Consider the following 21,276-nt stretch of genomic DNA (forward strand, 5'->3'; position numbering starts at 1 on the left):
ACCTGGCAAATTCCTGCTCATTCTCTAAAACCGTGTGCTGGCACCGCCTTAATAAAGCTCTGACCTCACCCTCTAGACAAAATGTATCGCTTTCACCTCTGTACGTTAAGACATTTTTTTTTTTCATTATGGAAAATTTCCTTAACGATACAGAATTCTTCTGTACACCTTTTGCCAGGACGCGCGCGCCCGCATCACTGCGTGTATTAAGCGGGTTGGAAAGGCGCGCGCCCCGTGTCCGCCCTCCTCACAGGACCTGGCGCAAAGCGGACCAATGTTTCTCAGACGGAAGGGAAATGATCGGATCCAACGCACCCATTTTACAGATGGGCTCATCGGAGGAGTCACTGCAGTCTGCGCTTTTGACTACCAGAGGGTGGAGGGACAGGTTCCCCGCTCGCCCTGCCCGGGTCCACTAAGCCTGTGTAACCGCCTCCCCCCAGTCCCCCCACCCCGGGCTGGCCCGCCCGTGCCGAGGCCGCTGCCCGCGCTCTCTCCTCTCCCGGGGCCACCTGGCCCTCTCCGCCCCCTGGGCAGGGAGGTGGCCGGACGCCCCCGCAGCCAGCCCTCCACGCTGGGGGACGGCGTGGGGCCCTGCGCGGACCACGTGGGCGCCCCCACCCCCACCCCCCACCGTCGGACACGCTGCGCCGGGGCCGCGGGGCGGGGGCCGGGGGCGGGGCCGCGCCAGGTGCAGCGCGGGGCGGGGCCGGGCGCGCACCTCCACGGGCGGGGGCGGGCCCGGGGGCGGGGCCGGGCCGCCCCTCCTCCCGCCCCACCCCGCGCACTCCCGGCCCGGGATTAGCGACCCGGGAGCCCGCGCCCCGCGGCCCCGCAGCCACACTTTCCTGGGAGCGGCGGCCGCGGCGGCACCATGAAGAAGTCGTACTCAGGTGGGCGCCGCGGCCGGAGCGCGGGGAGGTGGGGGTGGGGGGGGAGGTCGGGGTCGCGGGACGCGCCCTCCTTACCTGGGCCGGGGCGGGCCGCCGGACTCAGGCGCGGGTTGTGGCGGGTGGGGAGTTCGCGCCCGGCCGGTGGACGCGGCCCCCACCCCGGGTGGGGGTCGAGGGGCCGCCAGGCGTTGAGCCCCTCGAGGGACTCGGCGCCCCCCTTTGCTCCCAGGCCGCGGGGCCCGCGCGCACGTGCGGGACACCGGGGCGGGGGTCGGGGCGGGGGTCCTGGCGCCCGGGCCCTCTGACCCCTGCACGGCCGGCCCCGCCCCCCACCTGGCCCACGGTTCCCTGGCGCCGTCAGCCGCGGGTCGCCCGGAGGTCTGGAGGGGGCTGCCGTGGGGGCCGCTTCCCCGGGCTGGCCCTACTTCCTGCTCGCTCTCCTAGCCCCTTGCATCCTCGCCGGCTCTGCGGGCGCCGCCGGCGGGTCGGGGAGTTTGGGGTCCCGGTGTGCGCGGGGGGGGGGGGAGGGGGGAGCTGGTGGAAGATTTCCTCCGGTTCAGCCTCCAGGGCTGGTGGTCCAGGCCGCGCAGCATCCTTCAGATGGACTGCCTGTACCCGGCGGATGCCGTGAAAGTTCGCCAAATGGGACCGCCCAGCAGCGCTGGGGGCGGGGGGGGGGGGGGGGGGGGGGGTGTAACGAGGGTTCATCCGGTGGGTCTCACAGCGCCCTCCGCGTCCTGGCGCCCAGCCTAACTCCACCAGTGGGCCTGCCCTCACTCGGGTGGAGGAGGCCTCGCTGGCTCTCATCACCCTGAAGTTCCATTTCACAGATGGGCAAACTGAGGCCACAAGCACTGAAGGGCAGGGCAGGGTAATCCAGATCTCCGTCCTCTCTCTTTTCTTGTTTTTTTCTTTGTGGTTCCCCCCTCACCCCTAAAGGGTCCAGGCAGGATCCTCAGCCCTGAATTCAGTGGCATCTGCCCTCTGCTCACCTTGCTAGCTGCGTTCTTAATCTATTTGGACATGAAGTTTTCTGCCAGGGACCCGTGACTTGATTTTTACTGATAAGAAGCCGGAATCATGGGACTCACTGGGAACCGAAGAGGCCATTTGGGCCACCCCCCTGCCTGTGGGTCATTTCTCAGTCTCCTGCTTTCCACATTCAGGAACCAAAATGAGTAATAAAGAATAACGTGTCTCAAAGAGGGTTACTCAGAACTTCCTTTAAAATACCCTTCTGGGTCAGTGGCTTAGAATGTCAAGTTTCACCCCCTTGTGGCCAACAGCGCGGCCCTAACCCGGCTCTATCTCGGAAGCGTGGGTGCGTTGATGTGATGGTGGGGGAGGAGGGGGCTTCCAGGTGGCATATCCTGGGCTTTGGCTCGCGGCCTCCCTCCCCAGCATGCTCCAAATACTTGAGATGGTTGTGGGCATTGCTGCTGCGTGAGGCCCTCTCCCTGGGATCACTAGCCCCGTGCGGCCCAGGGACCCCTGTTTGTTCTTGCCCTTGTCTCCTTACACCTCACGTCCTGCCGGTGGGTCTGGACAGTGGGTGTGATCGGGGTCCTCCCAGGTCACAGGTCCTTGGCTTTTTCCCTGGGGAGACTGTCCTACACGGATGCCAGAGGGCCCCCCAAGCTGGCTCGACCTCTCCTCTCCTCCACGCCTTCTCCGCCTCCCCCCCAGGTAGATAAAAACAACAAAGCTGAAGCTTTGTGCAGTCAGTGGAAGGAGAGTTTATGGGGGTGAGTAGGAACCAGCTCTTGTAAAGTTAGCTTCCGTGGCTCCTGTGTGTACCTAACGGGGCGGGGTGCTGCACGATGGGTGCGTGGAGGGCTTGGACCCCTTCCAGTTTGTTTCCCTGCTGGCAGCGGTCCAAGGTGGGCTGGGTCACTCCGTTGTAGTTGTGTGGGATCGGACTGGAGGGGACTGGCCCAGGGGCGGGGTGGCCTCTCGGCCCCATTCTGAACACGCTCCTGTTCCCCTGGTGCCCCGGTTCCACAGGGCTGCTTGGCAGAAGTCAGACCGACCCCTACGTGGCATGAACGCCACGAAATTAAGGAGCCTCAAACGGTGTTAAAAATCCCCCAGTATTGAAAATCCAAGGACAACGAAGAAGGCTTTTATTCTTTCCTGGATTGAGTGGGATTGTTGCTTCTGGACCTATTTACGGGCTCGGAAATAAATGGAATGATTATGATGGTGTTCTCTGTAGAGCTGCCTTTGAGTACTCGGGAGTGTCTGAAAAGGGGAAAATTTTTTTTAATGTTTATTTTTGAGAGAGAGAGAGCAGGTGTGTGCACAAGCGCGGGAAAGACAGAGAGGAAGACGGATTCCAAGCAGGCTCTGGGCTCACAGCGCAGAGCCCGACGCGGGGCTCGAACCCACGGACCGTGAGACTGTGATCTGAGTCGCTGTTGGACGCTTAGCCAACTTAGCCAGCCGGGCGCCCCTGGAAAGAGGAAAAAATTGAAGATATGTTTTGTGGGGGGATCCCAAGTGTCTTGGGTCCGTACGCATTCGTTGAACACACACCGTGTGTTGGGCGTGCACAGGCAGGGCCGCGAGGGTACAGAGGTGATGGAAAGATCGTGGTCCCCTCTTGCAGGGAGCTCGCATGCTCCCTGGAGGGGCAAGAAGCAGGTGGATGATGCCCTTCCTGTCTGTGTTCCTGCGCCACACGGGCTCCAGATGCTACCCAATACCCTGGAAGCGGGGACCACGGGCGTGACGGGAGGTTTGAGTGGGCGGCCTTGAGAAGTGAGAAGCTGTGAGTAGGTAGGAGAATAAAAAGGATCTTTCCAGGTGGAGAACATGGCAGACGCCCAGATGGGGCTTTAGGACAGCAGCTCCCGTGCCGCTCCAGGCTTGTCCTGGGCCCACCTCCCCTGTGGGCTCCAGTGGGCCAGGACCGATGTCAGTCTACAGGCCGCGTGGCCCCGTGGTTCATTGTGGGGCTCCTGGAATTAAATCCGAGCCTGGCACCTCCCTCACTGCGGGGCAAGGTACTTGGTCTCGCTTGGTTCATTTGTTACATGGGGTCGACGCTGACTTGTGAAGACCGCATGAGCTGGTGCGTAGAAAGGCCTAGAAAGGCCTGCTCTGTACCTTGGCGGCTACGGTCAGCATCATTCTTTTATTTTCTTAAGTGACTTTTGCTAAGTTTATTTATTTTGAGAGAGAGAGAGAGAGAGAGCAGGGGAGGAGAAGAGAGAGGGGGAGAGAGAGAAGCGCCAGCAGGCCCCGCACGGAGCCCGACGCGGGGCTTGAACTCAGGAACCGTGAGAACACGACCTGAGCCGAAACCGAGGGTCGGACGCTTAACCGGCCGAGCCACCCGGGCGCCCCTGTCTTCATGGTCCTCATCAGCAGGAGGAAGGAGGAGAAGGCCGCGTGTCCCTGCCTTTGCCAGGAAGTCCAGGAGCTGTCCGGTCCTCCCCGCACCTCTGCGGCTTTAGAGGCCGGGAGTGAGGCCTAGGCTTCTCCCACAGCCCCTCGGTGTTGCAGCCGCCTGCTGCCTGAGTCCCCCGGGTTTTCTGGTGTTCTGAGTCTGGGGCTCCTCACTGCACACCAGGTCACACAGACCTTGCCCTCCAGTGTCCCCGGCTCCCCTGGGAACCCTCAGTGGCACAGGTGCTTCCCTGAGGCCCACGAGCCACAGAAACGGGGGACAGGGGGGTGGGCATTGGTCCGTGTGTGCACCGGCCACAGTAGGGAATTACTCGGAGATTCGTTGTGGCTTTGAGGAGATTCCCAGAGGTGTACCTGGCCTACCAGGGGTTAAAAAGCTCTGCCCTGTAGTGACCTCTCCAGAGGCCTGGGTAGGAGGCTGGACCCCAGGGCAATGGCCTTAGAGAGATTACGTCTGCAGCGGGGCCCCGGAGTGGGCGGCCTTCTCCACACCCAGTGCCCTAGGAGCTGACTTATGGGAAGGGCGAAGAACCTCCGAGAACACTTCCCCAGTGAGCTAACCCCGGGTGGCTGGGTTGCCGGGTGAGCGTGGACAAGGTTCTTCCTCTTCTCTGTTCTGGCCCCTTCCCCTGCCCTGTCCTTGCTGTCCCTTGTCTCCTGGGGGCCAGGCCTGTTTGCTCTGGCTCATCTGGGGACGTGTGCAGAGAGAAAGAGCTGCCTCGTGCAGTTAGCCTGTACTACTGCGGGCTGGTGCCCAGGACCGCGGAACTTGGGGATCCCCGAACCCCACAAATGTGAGCGAGCTGACTGAGCCCGAGACCGGGGGCTGTCCCTCTTCCTGGCCTCCCGCAGAGACGGGGGTGACCTCCCTGCCTGGCCTTCTGGCTCGCCCCAGCTCACAGACAGCTGCCCACCAGCACCTCCCAGCCAGGCTAGCGGGGTTCTGAGAGGCCAGTGTGAGGGACCTAAGTTGGAGGTCGCCCACCGTCTTTCTGGAAGCCCCGCTCTGCCCACCCGCCTCCGTGTCCAAGCCAGGACAGGTGCAGAGGGGACGTGAGATTGCCTCTTAGGAGCAGAGGCCCAGAGCCCTGGCCCAGGTGGCAATGGGGGCCGGCCACGGGCGTGGAGCTCCCAGGTGGGCGTCTGCAGAGGACATCTCACCTGGAGACCCAGGGACCCCAGGAGGAAGAAGGCAGCCCCCTCCCCCGCAACTCCCTGGGCAGCCTGGCGAGACTCTCCTGCCCGCCCCAGGCCGCCCCACGTGGATGGGACCTGGGGGCGGGACGTTATTTCCGCAAGGCTGTTTGTCCATGGGCACTGTTGTGTGGGATATGCAGTTTGCCTAAGATGTACTCGATAAGGAAGGTTCAGCCCACGGCAGTGCAGGGCCCAGCCAGGGGTGAGGAGCGCCAGTTCCGGGGCGGATCCAGCTGGTGGCCTTGGGGGAGGGAGGGCTGGAGAGAGAGGCCCAAGGCCCCAGGGGTGCGAGCCTCGCTGTGGAGGGAGGTGACGGGCTGGGTTCCCGGCCCTCTGTGCTGGCACTGTTATCTAGGAATGCCCAGCTCTAGGTGTGGCCGGGGGGGGGTGGTCTTTGGGGACATCAGTGGGGTTAAGTGGCGGTGCAGCCCCCTGGGAACCTGTAGACAAGACCACACAGAACCCACGAGACCACGGCGCCCACCGTATGAGGGACTCGGTCTCCCAGAGCGACCTTGGCTGAGCTGTGGGGTGCCTGTCCCCCCCGAGGTTCCTGGCCCGTTTCAACTCTCCCTGTGGGTTCCGTCGCTCCTTCCAGAAGGGTCTACCGGGTGCTGCTGAGTTGCTGGGAAGGGCTCCCAGCGTCCTTCCTGCACTCTGGTGGCCTCCGTTGCAGCTGGGGAAGGGTGGCCTGGGCTCGGGTCCCCAAGGTTGAGTGTGGTACTCTGCTCCCAGCCCAGTTTCTCTCTGCCTTATCTCCCTGTCCCCACCCGGCGCCCAGGTCCACTGCAGTGGTGAAGGGGGTGGCGGCTCCCAGGCGTCTTGCCCTCTCGGGCCTTTTGGAGCTCTGTAAGAGCCGGGCTTTGTTCCCGTCCTAATCTGACCTGGTTCTCTGAAGCGTGACTGCTGGCAGCCTGCGGGCCTCCAGGGCGGGGAAAGGGGCAGTGGCGGGGACAGTAAGATGATCCGGGTCACAGGGTGGCCCCGAGCCCGGCCGCCCGCCTCCTCTGGCGGGAGCACACGTCACCGGTCGCGCTCCCAGCGATGCTGGCTCCACACCTGCAGAGGCCTGTCGTCTTGGGGAACGGGGATCCCCAAGGGCCACCCCGGCCCGCAGGTGTGGGCCCCAGTGTTGGGTGGGGCGAGGAGGGCGGGAAAGACCTCTGCCTTGCTGACTGACACCCCCCGGAGAGCCGCGTCGTGTGTCCTCCCTGGCTGGGGGTTTCAGAGTGGGGCCGAGCTAGGGCGGCGGGGGGGCTTGTCCACTGCCCCCTTTCTGGCTCCTGGAGAGGCCTTGCCCGTCCTGGGCGGTTCAAGGGGTGGTGCGGGGATGCCCAGGCGGTGACTGGGCCTTGTGGGGCCCTCAAGGCTGCACCTGGGAATCAGGGCTGGCCACGGCAGCCGTGGAAGTCCCCGAGGGCTGTGCCAGGGCCCCTTGTCCCGGCCGGGCCAGGCGTGTTGGGGCAGCGGCTGAAAGGCAGGCGGCAGTGACTGCCTGCCCCGGTTGGAGACCGCTCCTGGGGAGTGTGGTTACCAGGAAGGGCTGGGCAGAGGCGAGCTGGCAGGCGGCCCCGGGCTTGGCCCGCGGCTCAATCTGACCTGCATCCTGGGGCTTTCACAGCCTTCCCGGTGGACCGTGCCTCCTGTTTCCACCGGGGATCAGATCCCAGCGGGAGAATAAAGCTCCTGTAACCCAAGCCACTTGGAAGTGGGTTAAATCCAACGCCCGTTGCCTTCCTGATCAGCCTGTTAAGAACCCGGCTAATCAACTTCAGACGGATTTGGGGGTTAGTTTGTGAAAGTCGCTAACAAAACCGTGACTTCTGTTGCACAGAGGTGCCCCAGTGTAGACAGTGTGGGGAACGCAGGTGGGGGAGAAACATCCCATCGCACACAGAGGCGGCGCTGTGAGGCCGGGGAGGGGGAGGGGGAGGTGGTGGCATGGGGGGGGGGTGCTGAGTTGCGGCACACCCTCAGCCCTGGAGATCTAGTCCGTTCTGGATGGTCGCAGCTTCCTGGGAGCTGGGGGTTGACACTTGAGCGGCCAGACCTTTGCGTGTGTACCTTTTTTGTTGTTGTTTTCTTTTTTTTTTTCAAAAATTTTTTTAAATGTTTATTTATTTCTGAGAGAGAGACAGAGCATGAACAGGGGAGGAGCAGAGAGAGAGGGAGACACAGAATCCCAAGCAGGCTCCAGGCCCCGAGCTGTCAGCACAGAGCCCGACGCGGGGCTCGAACTCACAGACCGCGAGATCATGACCTGAGCCGAAGTCGGACGCTCAGCCGACTGAGCCACCCAGGCGCCCCTGTTGTTGTTTTCTTAAAGGAAAACTTTCTAAAAATAAACACCGTGCCTCTTACTCTGTCTTTTGCCTTTTCGACCCCCCCGGTTGTTTGTTTGGCTCCTAACCTATGGCCGTTGTGAACAGGAAGTTGGAAGGACAGATTCTTCAGTCCCGTCGGTCATAATTTTTGCTTTTCGTGCACCCTTGGCCACACGCACAGGCCCACGTATCATTTGATTTGATTATCAGAGGAGGCTCGTGTTCCCTGGAAAAACCATTTTAATTCTGCTCCTTCCGCTCGAAGTCAGATGTCCTGCGTGGATCCCAGAGTTGTAACTTCAGTGGCTCTCGGAGTGGATGTCCCGTGGTTGATGTAGCCATCCCTCCTAGCTGCTGACTTGCAGCCTCTTCTGTGATGGCTGGGAGTGGGCCCAGGACTCCGGTCGAGGGTTCTGTGCTGAGCCGAAGATCTTAACAGTAGGTGTGCTTCTAGCTGTGGGACACGGGCTGTTGCTTTCTGGAAATTTCTCCAGGTAATTAGCTTCATAAAACGTCACGCACGCAGCCGCCCTTTTCCCTTCATTCCTGGGCTTGCCTCCGTGGCCAGACCAGGGTTCCTACCGCTGCGTTTTGTAAGGACATTGGAAGAACAGAAAGGGCCATCTGCTCTGCTTCTCAGTGAGCTTCGAGGATTCGCGTGTTTGAAACATCGACCCCAAGTCCCTGCGTCCGAGCCCCGGTCCCCAGGGGGGTGGTATTTGGAAGTGGGGCCTTTGGGCGGTAATTCGGTTTAGGTGGCCTTGCGGGTGGGGCCCCCCTGGTGGGATTGGTGTCCCGTAAGAAGAGGAAGAGACCAGAGTGTCCCCTTACCTGCCATGTGAGGATAGAGAATGTTTTTTATTAAAGCTCAGGAAAAGACTGGCCCGCTTGCCTACAGGGCTTGACTCCTGTCTCTGGCTGGCGAGTGATGCCAGGAGTACCCCCTTCTCTTTGTCCCTCCTTTGGCCCCATGAACAGGTGCGTCTGGACCCTGGGAGGTGTCCCTTGGCTTCCTTGGGCCAGCCTGTGTGCCCTAGTCTTGGGGCCAGTCGCCCCAGGTGACCAGTCACCTCTCCTGATGACCATTCCTTCTGCTGCCTGGTTACTCCCGCAGAGACTTCTGGAACTCCAGGCCGGTCAACAGCGCCGCCTGCCCGCTGGGCCTCTGTGGGTGCTGACTCCCCTCGCCAGCCCTTCCCGGGCCTCTGCACCCCTGACCCCACCTCTCTCTGTGGTTTGTCCTCCGGTTATGCTCGGACCACCATCCAAAGCTTGGATGAAACGCCGCTGCCTTTTGGGTGACTCGGGGGCCATTAAGCAGCGGGGCCCGGAGACGGACGAAGCCTTTCACCGTGTTCTGGGGCACCTTCCTGCTGCCCCTTTTTGCCGTGGTCGGCAGTTTCTGATTATAACCATTCTCCACGTTACCCTCGATCTTCCCGGGGGTCCGTCGGCCCTTTGTTAATCTCTTCTGTCTCCCGCGTGGGCCGTTTGCACTGGTGTCTCACCAGGAAACAAATCGCTTGAGGACTCGGAACTGAAGGGCTTCAGGGTGGGGAATTTGTCACACGGGCGGCGGACAGGGGCAGCCGGGGGCAGATCCAGGTGGCGTGGGGCGTATACAGCTCTTGAAAAGTATGAACGTGATGTCTTGTTTAGGATGAGGGAGGAAGTGACAACACATTGCGAGGTTTATTTTATTTTTAAAGAAGACTGTAGTTTGTTTATTTTTGTTTCTTTTCTTTGAAACGTGTATATATTTTTGAGAAAGAGAGTGTGAGCGGGGGAGGGGGGGAGAGAGGGAGACGCAGAATCCGAAACAGGCTCCAGGCTCTGAGCTGTCAGCACAGAGCCCGACGCGGGGCTCGAACTCCCGAAGCGCGAGATAACGACCTGAGCCAAAACCAAGAGTCAGACGCTTAACCGACCGAGCCACCCGGGCGCCCCAAAAAGATCTGAGTTTTTAAGTAATCTCTGTGCCCAACGTGGGGCTCAAGCTCACAGCCTCAACGGAGCCAGCCGGGTGCCCCCAAACTGTAAATTTTAAACAGCTGGTGTATACCATAAGCACCAGAAAATCCAGAAACCTAAGAATGCTTTTATCAATCAACTACTTGTCCTGTCTCCAAAGCAATGTTTTGGTTTTTTTTCCTACTGTTTTGGCTACACGCTCTGATGGCTTCTTTTACCTGAGGACTTGGTCATATCATTTATTCCGAACAGAAAGAGAGAGAGAGAGAGGTAGAAAGAGAGAGAAGAGAAATTTCATTCATCTTCCTGGTTACTCAAAGTTTATTTTTTTTATCTTCAGTGGTTGGGATGCATTAAAAAGTGTGACTTCACAGTTTGTGATATTGCCACGATTTTTGCCCTCTAAACACAAGAATTCTGATAAATTCTATTTTGAAGATAATTTCTGTTTTTAAGAAAGACACAGAAAAGTATGGGACATTGCGGGGCACCTGGGTGGCTCAGTCGGTGGAGCGTCCCCCTTTGGCTCAGGTCACGATCTCGCGGTTCGTGAGTTCGAGCCCCGCGGCGGGCTCTGTGCTCTCAGCGCAGAGCCTGCTTCGGATGCTCTGCCCCCCCCACCGCCTTCTCTCTCTCTCTGCCCCTCCTCCATTTGCGTGCGCTCTCTCACTCTCTCAAAAATAAAAATAAACCTTACAAATAAAAGTACAGGGCATTTATAACTGTACCTTTATTCCTGGCCGGGGATACTTGCCATTTTGATTCAACGTGGACGAGAACTGAATTCTCCGCTTACAACTCTGTCTGGTGATTGGAATGGTTTTCCGTAGACGAGCTTCTGGCTCCATACATGCCACATCTTGCTTCTCCCCCTCTGCCCACATTTTTCTGGCATGCACTCGGGCCACGCCCCTGCCCTGCGCCTCTGACCGTGCGCGGCACACGGGCGGGGACGGGAACCAGAAGGCGCATCACTGGGCTCCCTCCGCGGAATGGCCAGCGGTCACCTAAGTAGACGCAGAAAGGTGCGAGCTGTGTAAATGCAACCCAGCTGAGTCCCAGCTACATAGCTTTCCATCCAACCTCTCCTGGGCCGGCACCCCCAGTCGGCAGTACCCCTCCGGTGGCTCCTTGCACAGGAGGAGTGTGTTGGGCAGGAGCTGAGAGTGGACACAGACAGGGATTTTAACCGATTGGATTTAAGGTATTTCCTGGTTCGCAAATTTTGCAAGAACGTTTGACCGTGTCGACACGTTGTCAGGGCCCTTCTCGGTGGCTTTGCCGAGACGACCTACAGATCTTCAGCAGCAGGAAGCCACCCCCATCCCCTCCCTGCCAGATCGGAGGGTCAGAGGGAGGAGGTCCTGTCACCGGTCCAGAGTCCCCCGACGCTGGGGACGAAGGCGGGCCTGCCTGACAGGGGCTGCAGCTTTCGGCAGAGGCCAGACGTGACCTCCCAAGGCAGAGAGAGCGGGAAGGAGGTACCCCGTTTCTCCCTTGCTCCCACCTTCCGCTCTCCTCCCAAGCCCCTCGCTGGGTGGCAGACCGGGGGACCTGGAGACCTCGTCCCGTGGACGGCATCTCTTCTGTCACTCAGAGGAGAGCCTGGGAGGGCAAGGGATGATGCTTGAAGATTATCTGTTGTTTATCTGAACTTCAGATGTAAAATTTTTTTTTAACGTTTGTTTATTTTTGAGGGAGAGAGAGAAAGTGGGGGAGGGGCAGAGAGAGAGAGGGAGACACAGAATCCGAAGCAGGCTCCAGGCTCTGAGCGGTCAGCCCAGAGCCCGACGTGGGGCTCGAGCTCACTAACGGTGAGATCGTGACCTGAGCTGAAGTTGGTTGCTTAACCGACTGAGCCCCCCCAGGCGCCCCTGAACTTCGGATTTCACAGGGCAATGTAGTTTCTACGGGTGGGGCCCAGAGTCCAGATGCCCCGCTGGTGAACCTTTGAGGGACGGGCTCTGTGGGTCCTTGGTCAGCACCGATGGCTGTGTGACAGACGTGGCCATCTGGTGACACCTCTTCCCCGAGGTGTGAGCCAGATGCCCGCGTGGAGGGGCCCCAGGAGCAGCCAGGGCACTTTGGGTCACCGTCGTGTCCCCCGCTCCCTGGACAGTGCCCGGTGCAGAGGAGGCACTCAGTGATCTTTCACAGAGTCTGCATCTGCCAAGATGCTCAGACAGGCTGAACACCCGCCCGAAGATGTGGTCCGAGCTGGAGGAGGACGTGCGCCCTGGTTCCTCGCCGCACACGCAGAGCCCTTGCCCGCGACGCGGCCGCCGCCCGGGGCCTTCTCTTCCGGCCCTGCAGCCGGGCCCCAACCCTGAGCCTCAGCAACCGCGGCCGAGGGCACCGCACCAGAACCAGCGGCCCCTTCCGCTGGCGCTTGGTAGCCGGGCGGACCGTGGGCTGGGAGCACCGCCAATACCGGAGAGGGTATGGCAGGTGGGGGCGGGAGTCCGAGAAGGGACTGGGACCCCTGGCTTCAAGGCCCGAGGCTTTGCAGAAAACAGAACTTCCCGCAGTATTGCGTCCCTTGCCCGAGCACGTTTCCAAAGGCAAAAGGATTGCTCGCCACGTGGGAGAATACGTTGAGGTTTGCTTCGATCCGCAGCCCCAGCTGCCGGCCTTGGTGGGGAGAAGGTTCTCTTGAGGGGCGTGGGGTGGGGTGGTGGTTGGGGCACCATCAGGAGGGCATCCGCACCTCCCTAGTGCCTAGTGTACCTGTCCAGAGCACACACACTTCCTGGCAGCAAAGGCCAAGGGCAGAGGGTAGGAGAAGAGGGAGGAGGTGTTATCTCCTTATCTCAGGTTCCTCTGAAGATAAGCCTGGAATTTGACTCTTTACTCCCACCTGCAACCTTGACTTGGGGGAAGCCCTTCACAGCTTCTGTGAGCACTTGAGCTTGGAGAAAGGGGGGTAAAGACTGTGTGTCCTGGGCCCCCCCTACCACCCCCCCCCCCCGCCCCGGGCTTGAAGGAGGAGGGGACCGCTGGGTAGGGGCAGGCAGCTCTGGGCCAAGGTCGCCGGGACCTCCCCGTCCTTTCCTGAGAGTCTCTCATGAGTTTGAAGCAAAAACTGAAAACTGATTCTTTATTGAAAACGGACCTCTTCCTGCAAGGCTCCCTTTTGAGAAAATGGTGACTTTTAATTGGAGGAAGGTCCTGTCCAGACCTCCTTCGCCGTTGGCACAGAGCAGAACGGGGTGCGTGTGTGTGTGTGTGGAGGGGGGCGGTGTCCCCTCCCCCGGGGTCAGGGTGTCTGGGCGGTGCACGACCCCAGCGGGGCTTGGGGCCAGCCGCCAGATCCTGGGCGGAGGCAGCGGCTCTGAGACTACGTGTGGTGTTCCAGTCATTAAAAATAATCACGAATAATAACATATTAACTCGAGAGTCTAGTGAGGTTCCTCAGTGCCTGTTTAACCATTTCAACCTTGTAATTTCCTGGGTTCCATCACAAAAACATGGTTGGAAGGGAAAGATAAAATGTCTTCGCACCCTGCCCTCCCTTCCCCGGGCAAGCTCCCCAGTTCCGTGACACAGGCACCCGGGCTGTGCCGCCCCTGGGGAGTGTGGCAAAGGGGCGAGAGGGGCACCAGGCGCTTTACCTGGACCCATTTTTGCTGCCTGGAGGCGGCCCCCACCCCAAACGCTGCTCCTACGAGGAAAACGCCTCGTGGACCATCCCCGTTCTCCCAGCCTCGCGTGGGATCCTCGTCTTTCTCTCGAGGCCCGAGGAGGCCCCGCGCATCTTCTGGCCTCTTCTTTCCTGCTCTGCAATGCTGCGTTTTCATTCTGTTGGAGCCGCCGGCCGGGGCTGAGTCCCGCTTTCCACTCTCTGCTGACTTTTGTCTCGTCTGAAGCGACTTTCAATCTCGCGGACTCTATCTGCCACACTCTGCTGGCGTTGGTCACTGGTCTGGAGTTTGTGCCCACGTGGGAAACGGCCTTTGGCCCGGCCTCCGAGTCTCTGGGGCGGCCGGGTCTGGGAGGGCAAGCACCCGGAGTCTGAGCTCCCCAAAGCCTGGCTGTTTTCTCTGGATCTAGAAAACTGCCCACCTTCCCCTAACGTGCAGATGGCTGTGGAGACCAGGAGGGTCTGGGGGCTTCCCTGAATTGGGAGGGAGTAAGGTAGAGCTCCTGGAAGAACTTTTTTTTTTTTTTTGGCGGTGGTCGGGGCATAGCAGCGGCCTGGCCAGAACGTGCCGGGGGCCTCGGTTACAACTTCTCCTTCGTTCAGATGCATCGGCTCTGGGCAGCCAAGCTCTCTTAGCTCCTAATTATAGGTCCCCAGGTTCAGGTTGGCGTATGCAGCAGGTGAGCGATAATAATTTAAAAATTGTTATGACCGTGATGAACCTACTGCCAATGGTAATAATTGTCTAATCTATCGGGTGCTTCCTTTGTGCTCAGGACTGTGCCCAGTGCCACGGCGTGTGACCTCATTTCGTCTTGGTCCCCGTGCCGCTGCCCCGGGGGGGGGGGGGGAGGGGCTGGGGGGAGTGGCGAGGCTGGAACGGATGGGGGGGGGTGTTATTTTCCCGGGGTGTGCGGCTCGCACCCGGTGAACTCTGGGTGTCACATGGCCTCCTCTCCTTCTGAATATGTTTTCTTTTAAAATCGCATAAAAATAACTCCCTTCTCAACTGGAACAGCGGAGCCCTTGGATGTCCTGGAGGCCTTTCCAGCTCCCTCTTCGCCGGACTCCGACGCGGGCCCGAGGAATGAGGTCCAGGGAGCTGGATTTCAGTAGCTCTTGGCCGCGGGTGTCTCCCGGGCGGGGAGTTCGTCGGAGGGCGGGAACCCCGGGCCCGCCACCTCCCCGGCTCAGCAAGCAGCGTGCCCGGCGTCCTGTCTGCGCCAGGGGCTGCCTGGCACCAGCCGCGTGTTTGGGGAAATCGGAAAAATAAACAGCACAAATAAAACACAAACTCCACCCAAGAAATCTGAGACAGATGCTGTTGCTCTGGCCCCACCCGGGGGCTCGGGGAGGAGCCAACCCAGAATGGGGCTTGAGGACCAGACGCCCTGGTGGGGGGGGGGGGGTGGCTGAAGAGCCTGAACGGGTCCTTTCCCCTTCTACCTTTGCCTGGAAACCGCCACAGGGGCACGGGTGGGCGTCCAGCTGGCCCCGGGCGAGTCGCAGCCGGAAGTGAGTCAATCCACAGGAATGTTGGGCCCATTCCTTCTCTGTTCCTCACCCCGTACTGTTTCCATATTGGGGACTTGCTGGATTTACAGGCACAGCTGTGGCTCATTGGTGCCACTCTTAGCCCGACGGCGGGACCTCTGAGTGGCTTATTGTGTGTGTGTGTGTGTGTGTGTTGGGGGGTGATGATCATTCTCGTGGGTTGTCACATGCAGTGTAGCTCCCACTCAGGCGTGTGGAGAGAGCTCACAACCGTCGTGGTGGCCGTCGGAGGCTGGGGATGCCCACACTCCCGCCTCAGCAGCCTTGGGGGCAGGGCCCGTCTCCCTCCCGCCGCTCCCAGCCCTGGGGAGCCCACCAGAGCCACTGAGGGCCCCACCCTCTCCGGGTCTGAAGGGAGCAGTCAGTTCTGGAAGCCCCGTGCGGGACGTTCCCGCCCCCAAGGGCCTGAGGCCGCCGTCCAGCCTCGTCGGGCAGGGGTGGCCTGCAATCCTCGTGTTCTGGGCGGTAGTCGAGGAGGGACGGTTTCCATCACTCGGCGGTGAGCAGACGTTTGATCGGGGTGGCCGGGCACCCGGGGTGCTCGCGTGTCTGCCGGGTGACGTCACAGAGCAGCGGGGAACGGGCTCACGTGATGAGGGAGGCTGAGGAACCCCAGGGCTGCGGCTGCAAGCTGGGCACCCCGGGAGGCCGGTGCCGCAGTTCAGCCCGAGGACCAGGGGGGCCGACGCCGTGTGTCCCAGCCTGTGGGCAGGAGAGGACCGGTGTTCCCATCAGGCCCAGAGCAACCCCCTTCCTCGGTCGTGTCCGCACCCACCACGCCGAGGGGACGGCCTGCTGTGCCCAGTCCGCCGATCCAGACACTAACCTCACCCAGAAACACCCAGAGATCACATTCGGCTGCACACCTGGGCACCGGGGGATGCAGTCATGATGACACATAGAGTCGGCCACCAGGTCGCCGACGTGGCTGGGGCGGGCCGGGGGGGCCTTCCAGGTCTCGCTTCCCTTGTCTGAAATGGCCCTGGTGGCACCTGCGTCGTGGGGTGCGCGGGGAGTGGTCATAGAGCCTCCGCGAGCGGAAGCGGTGGTGACCTCACAGCGTCCCCCCTCCTCCCTGCCTCCTTCGAGGGTCAACTTGGTCGTCCCTGCCTCCCAGAGGCCTCGCTGGTCACTCCAGGCCCTTGAGTCTCGTGTCCATGCGTCTCTTGGTGTTGTTCGGTGTGGGTTCAACATTTGGGGCACATCCTGGGGTCCTCCCCAGCCCTAGAAAGAGGCCTGGGCTTAGCGGCAGGTAAGAAAGACCCTGCAGGATGCACTGTGCCCATTCTGCTGTCACTAAATCCACCGTCTTCAGACGTACAGAGCATGGGTGTCCCCGGGGAGCTGCACACGAAGCCAGGTCTGTGGGTCACCCTGTGTGGGGCTCTGGAACCTTCAGGAACAGTGCCGGCTGCCTCCGCTTCCCGGTGGTCACAGTGTCGGGGGGGGTGGTTTGTGGGACGAATGAGTGAGTGAGCATTGTGAGAGCCTCTCCGGAAGACTGCGAGACGGGAGCGGGCATCTCTGGCCCCGGCATCCTGGGTGGCTGTCAGACGGCGGAGGCTGCGGGCAGGTTTCCGGGTTGACCCTGATGAGTGGGTCCTGTCCCCACTCATCTTGCCGTCTGTGGGGAGGGCCTCTGCCGGCCAAGCTGGGGTGTCCCTGCGGCTCTCCGAAGGATGGCCCGGTTGCCCGGGCGGCACGCTGCCAGAGCTCCGTGATCTGGCCGCGGTAGCACGCTCCCCTGCCCCTCCCGTGGATATCCTTCCTGGCAGCTTCGGCTGGGCTCGGCTTAGCACCTCCGCAAATCTCCTCGAGTCGGGACTTGCCTGCCGTACGCCTCTCCGGGGAGCACGCGCTGGCCCGAGGGGTGGGTGCCGGGATGGAGCGTGTGCGGCACGAGGCGGTGTTAATCTGGGGCTCCGTTCTCGTTCCCCGCTGGGGGCTGTGGGGGAGGACCGCTCGTCCTCCACCCTCCCGGATCCAGCCCGGCCCTGCCCAGCCTCAGAGCAGTGGGGGGGAGGGGGGGTGGCGTCAGGGACCCTGGTGCGGGGAGATCCCAATTCACGATGCAGATCGACGTGTGCCATCCCAGGGGGGTGACTAGTGCCTGACCGGGAGCCAGCACCCCTCACCGTCCCGCGGGCAGTCAGGATGGTTTGATGCACTGGGCCAAGCCCACATTTTAGAGTTGGACGGACTTGGGTTCATTCTGGGCTCAACTCCTAGGAGCTGTGCGACCTCGGGCAAGTTCCTCGACCCGACTGAAACTCGGCTGCAGAAGGCAGCGGTGAGAGTTAGGTGAGAAATGGGTGTAAAGAGCCTGGCCCGGTGGCCGCCAGTGGCCGGCTGTCCTTGCGGGTGGCTGCTGGGCCTGGGTGTCGCCGGGGAGGACGAGGACCTCTGGTTTCTGGTTCTGGAGCCCGTTGTAGGAGCAGAAGTGAGGGCGTGCCCGGTGCTAACCACCCGCCGGCGGCCGTGTGTGACCTGTGCCTTCTGCCCCTGTCTTTAGGAGTCACGCGGACCTCCAGCAACCGTCTCCGGAAGCTTGGCGACCCCACGGGCCCAGGTAAGCGGTGTGTTCAGTCATGGCCTTGCCCTCTCTGCGGCCTGGCCCTCTCGGGTGAGCAGGGCCCTTCCCCTGCTGTCCAGGGAGACACCGTCTTCGATGGCTCTGATGCAGGTCGCGTTCGGGCCCGGCAGAGGCGTGTCGCCAGGGGCTGGGGCAGCCGCCCGTCTGTAGGTAGCACGGAGGGAAGGCGCGGGGTGCCGAGGGCGGGCCGCCCTCGGGAGGGCGGCTTTGACTCTGAGCGCCTCTGAGCCAATCGGCCCGTGACCCCTGCGCCTGCCCCCTGTGACCCTGCAGAAGGGAAGGTGCTCCCGCGACAGAGCGAATAGGTAACCAGTATCAAGTTAGCAGGCTCATGATGGTCACGGCCAAGGTATTCTTTTGGCTCTTTCTGTGCGTGTTCATGCTGGTGGCCCCCTTTCAAGGAGGATGTCGGGGCCCGGAGACGAAGGGACTCGCCTCTCCCAGAGCCCGCGTCCCACCTCCGAGACTAGCCTTGCCCAGTCGCACTTCCTGTGATGCTGGAAAGGTCCCGCGTCTGCGCTGTCCCGTGTAGGGGCCGCTAGCTACACGTGACTGTTGACCGTCTGAAGAATCCATTAAGTTTATTTTATTCGTCCGGTCGCTTGCATAGAATTCCTTAATTACTTTATTTTATTTATTTATTTATTAAAAAAAAATTTTTTTTTTTTAACATTTATTTTTGAGACAGAGAGAGACAGAGCATGAACGGGGGAGGGGCAGAGAGAGAGGGAGGCACAGAATCTGAAACAGGCTCCAGGCTCTGAGCGGTCAGCCCAGAGCCCGACGCGGGGCTCGAACTCACGGACCGCGAGATCGTGACCTGGCTGAAGTCGGACGCTTAACCGACTGAGCCACCCAGGCGCCCCCTTAACTACTTTATGTTAGACGAACTTCCAGCTAAGGTCTTCATGTAGCTAGCAGCCAGATCTTTCTGGCGACGCCAGAATTCCTTGCCCAGACGTTCCTGCGCCTACTTCCAGGGCCAGCGCAAACATCCCCGAGGGGAGAGGTGTCACCTGCCCGTGGGTGGGATACCTCCAGGCTCGTGGGGAGGCCAGGGGCAGCTCTTTGCAGGGAATGGGGGTGGTGGTGTCGGCGGGGTGTGTCTGTACAGGCTGGGACGTCCACACGGCTGTGTCTGAGGCCCCGTGTGGTGCAGGATGGGGCCGGGTGTGGGAAGGGAAGGGTGACGCCCGGCTGGAGGTCTGCAGGGCGGCCGAATGATTCACATCCGTGGTTAAGCAGGAGCTCCGCCCACCCGGGGCCATGTCAGGCCACTGACCACTGGACCGCCCGGCCGCCTCTGCCTTCCTGGGGAACTTTTCTCCGGGACCCCTTGCCTCTGCAGCTGGGCCGCTTCTCGGTCGGTCTCCCTCCCTTCCGCCAGCGGGGCTGGGTCTGGGGGCCTGGTCTTGTGACGGGCTGGAGACCGGCTCCTGAGCTCGGGGGTTGAGGTCCTGGGAGACTGGCGCCCCGGGCCGCGTGTACGCAGCCTCCTCTGGCCAGCGCCTCCCCGCGCTCAGACTGGCCAGTTCTGTGCCGTCAGCCCTTGGCAGCCGCTAGCACGGCTCCACTTGGAAGCCTAAGGCATAATTTGCCAAAGCCCAGAGCTGCAAGTCGGTGATCTGGGTTTCGCATGGGACCGCCTGCTGACACACGGAATCCTCTCTGTGGGGGCCTGTGTGGGCTCCGGCCCGGGACACCCTTTCCTCGTCTCCCTGGCTCCTAATGTCAGCCCTGCCGTCCTGCAGCTGAGACCTCGGTCCAGGCGGGGCCCTGCCCTGGACCCCCAGCCTCTCAGCCCCCTCGCCCTGCCCCTCTGACCCTTGTAGAATCCCCTTTGAGAGCCGCTGCCCTCCCTCCCCTCCCCGAAGCTTGACCTCCTGTCCCCCACCCTGCCTGGTCTCCCGTGTCTGGGACCTTGGACCCCGAGTCCTCCAGAGGCCTGCTTTCGTTCAGGTTCTTCACGGGGCTGTGTGTGGGACCAGGCTGGGGACGGCCGTTTCTGGCACAAGCCACACCCAGGTCAACGCTTTGACGAGCTCACTCACTCGCTGCTCTTTTTTATAAAAATGGAATTGGTACTGGGGCGCCTGGGGGGCTCAGTGGGTTAAGCGTCCCACTTCAGTTCAGCTCACGATCTCGCGGCTCATGAGTTCGAGCCCCGCCTCGGGCTCTGTGCTGACAGCTCGGAGCCTGGAGCCTCCTTCGGGTTCTGCCTCCCTCTCTCTCTGTTCCTCCCCCGCTCACGCTCTGTCTCTCTCTCAAAAATAAAGAAACGTTAAAAAAAGTAAAAAAAAAAAAAAAAAAAGAACTTGGTTGACACGTAAATGTGAAAAGTAAAGTAACAGAACGGCTGTGCCCCCACCATCCGGCGTGAGCTATAGGGTATCACGGGTGCAGTCTGAACCCCTGGGGTGACCCTCCCCATGCCCACCCCCGCCAGGGTGACCACTTGTTTGAATTTAGAACCGGTCCCCGTCGGGCGTGTCTGTGGTCAACACACGCGGTCTCGTGTGGTCTCTCGTGGTCTCGTGCTGAAGACCAGCGGCATCACATCGGGTGTCCAAGGGGGCGGTGGCCGTTTGCTGCTTTTTGCTTTTCCACGCGACGGGATGGCTTTGAGACCTGTCCACGCAGGGTCCACGTAGCTTTAGTTCATTTATTCTGACCGCGGGCGAGGGCTCCTCCGTGTGGGCAGGCCGAGTTGCCTGTCTACCCACGGGCCTGCTGCCGGGGTTCCACGGAAGGTTCCTCCGTTACAGGCGCTGTTGGGAACATCCTCACGTGTCCCCGTGCCCACGTGTGTGACCCCAGGCGGATCGTCTGGGCCGTGGGGATGCCCACACTCAGACCTCCCAAGTGGCCTTCCGGTTTCTTTTCCCACACTCTGGGCCTCTAGCAGCGTCTCTGGGCAGCCGCTTCCTGGGCCACTGTCTCGGGCCAACCTTTGCCCTGGTTCCCACAGCGCACCCGGTCAGCTCCCTCATCTTCTGCGGCCCGGCCCGCCAGCCTGCCCGACTGTCCCCGGCCGGGATCCCTCAGAGCCTTCTCTTTCTGCCCGTCGTGTGTGTTCTGGGTCCTTCTCTTCCTCCTTCAGACACCTCTGAGGTTGGTGGCCTCATCCCTCCTGTAGGAGGTTGAGTCGTGTCCCCTGAGGATTCACGTTCACCCAGAGCCTCAGAGAGTGACCTGACTTGGACATCGGTCTCTTCTGGGCGTCGTTGGTTGGGGATCTCGAGATGGAGTTCTGCTCCTGGTAGGGTGGCCCTAAACCCCACGGCTGGGGGTCCTTCCAAGAAGGGACATGGCACACAGGGGACGTTCACGGGGGGAGAAGGCCGCGTGAAGACGTAGGCAGAGATGAAGTAAGGTGACCACTCCGGGGGATGCCGGGACTGGGGCTGGAAGAGACCGGAAGGGTTTTCCCCACAGCCTCTGGAAGAAGTTCGGCCCCGCCGATGCCTTAATTTTGGACTTCGGCCTCCAGAAGAAGAGAGAACGGGCGAGAACCCGCTTTTGTTATCTTAAGCCCCTTTGTCTGTGGCGATTCGTTACGGGAACCTCACGCGCCTTCCCGCTGGGCCGCTGTGGGTGGATGGGGGCTGTGTCTCTGCCCTCACGGGGGACGCCTCACGAGCGGGTGCCCCCTGGGATCTCGGGCGGGTTCCTCCGACGCTCCCTCCCCGCCCG

At 61.3% G+C, this 21,276-nt stretch overlaps 1 protein-coding gene across 2 annotated transcripts in view; it reads left to right on the forward strand.

Annotated features, from left to right (window-relative positions):
• The first annotated feature begins 762 nt into the window (after positions 1-762).
• SEPTIN9 (septin 9) overlaps positions 763-21,276 on the forward strand; it is a 148,924-nt gene continuing 128,410 nt past the window's right edge. Inside the window, exons 1-2 of one of the 2 annotated variants that reach the window (XM_086688167.1) lie at positions 763-893; positions 17,503-17,559. In XM_086688167.1, the coding sequence (XP_086544293.1) occupies positions 875-893; positions 17,503-17,559 (76 nt within the window). In that variant the 5' untranslated portion in view covers positions 763-874. The remainder of the gene's footprint in view (positions 894-17,502; positions 17,560-21,276) is intronic. The other variant, XM_086688169.1, reaches the window with a different exon arrangement.

Source organism: Puma concolor, chromosome E1, assembly GCF_028749965.1.
Source record: "Puma concolor isolate L17-30 chromosome E1, mPumCon1.1.hap2, whole genome shotgun sequence".
Lineage (NCBI taxonomy): Eukaryota > Metazoa > Chordata > Mammalia > Carnivora > Felidae > Puma > Puma concolor.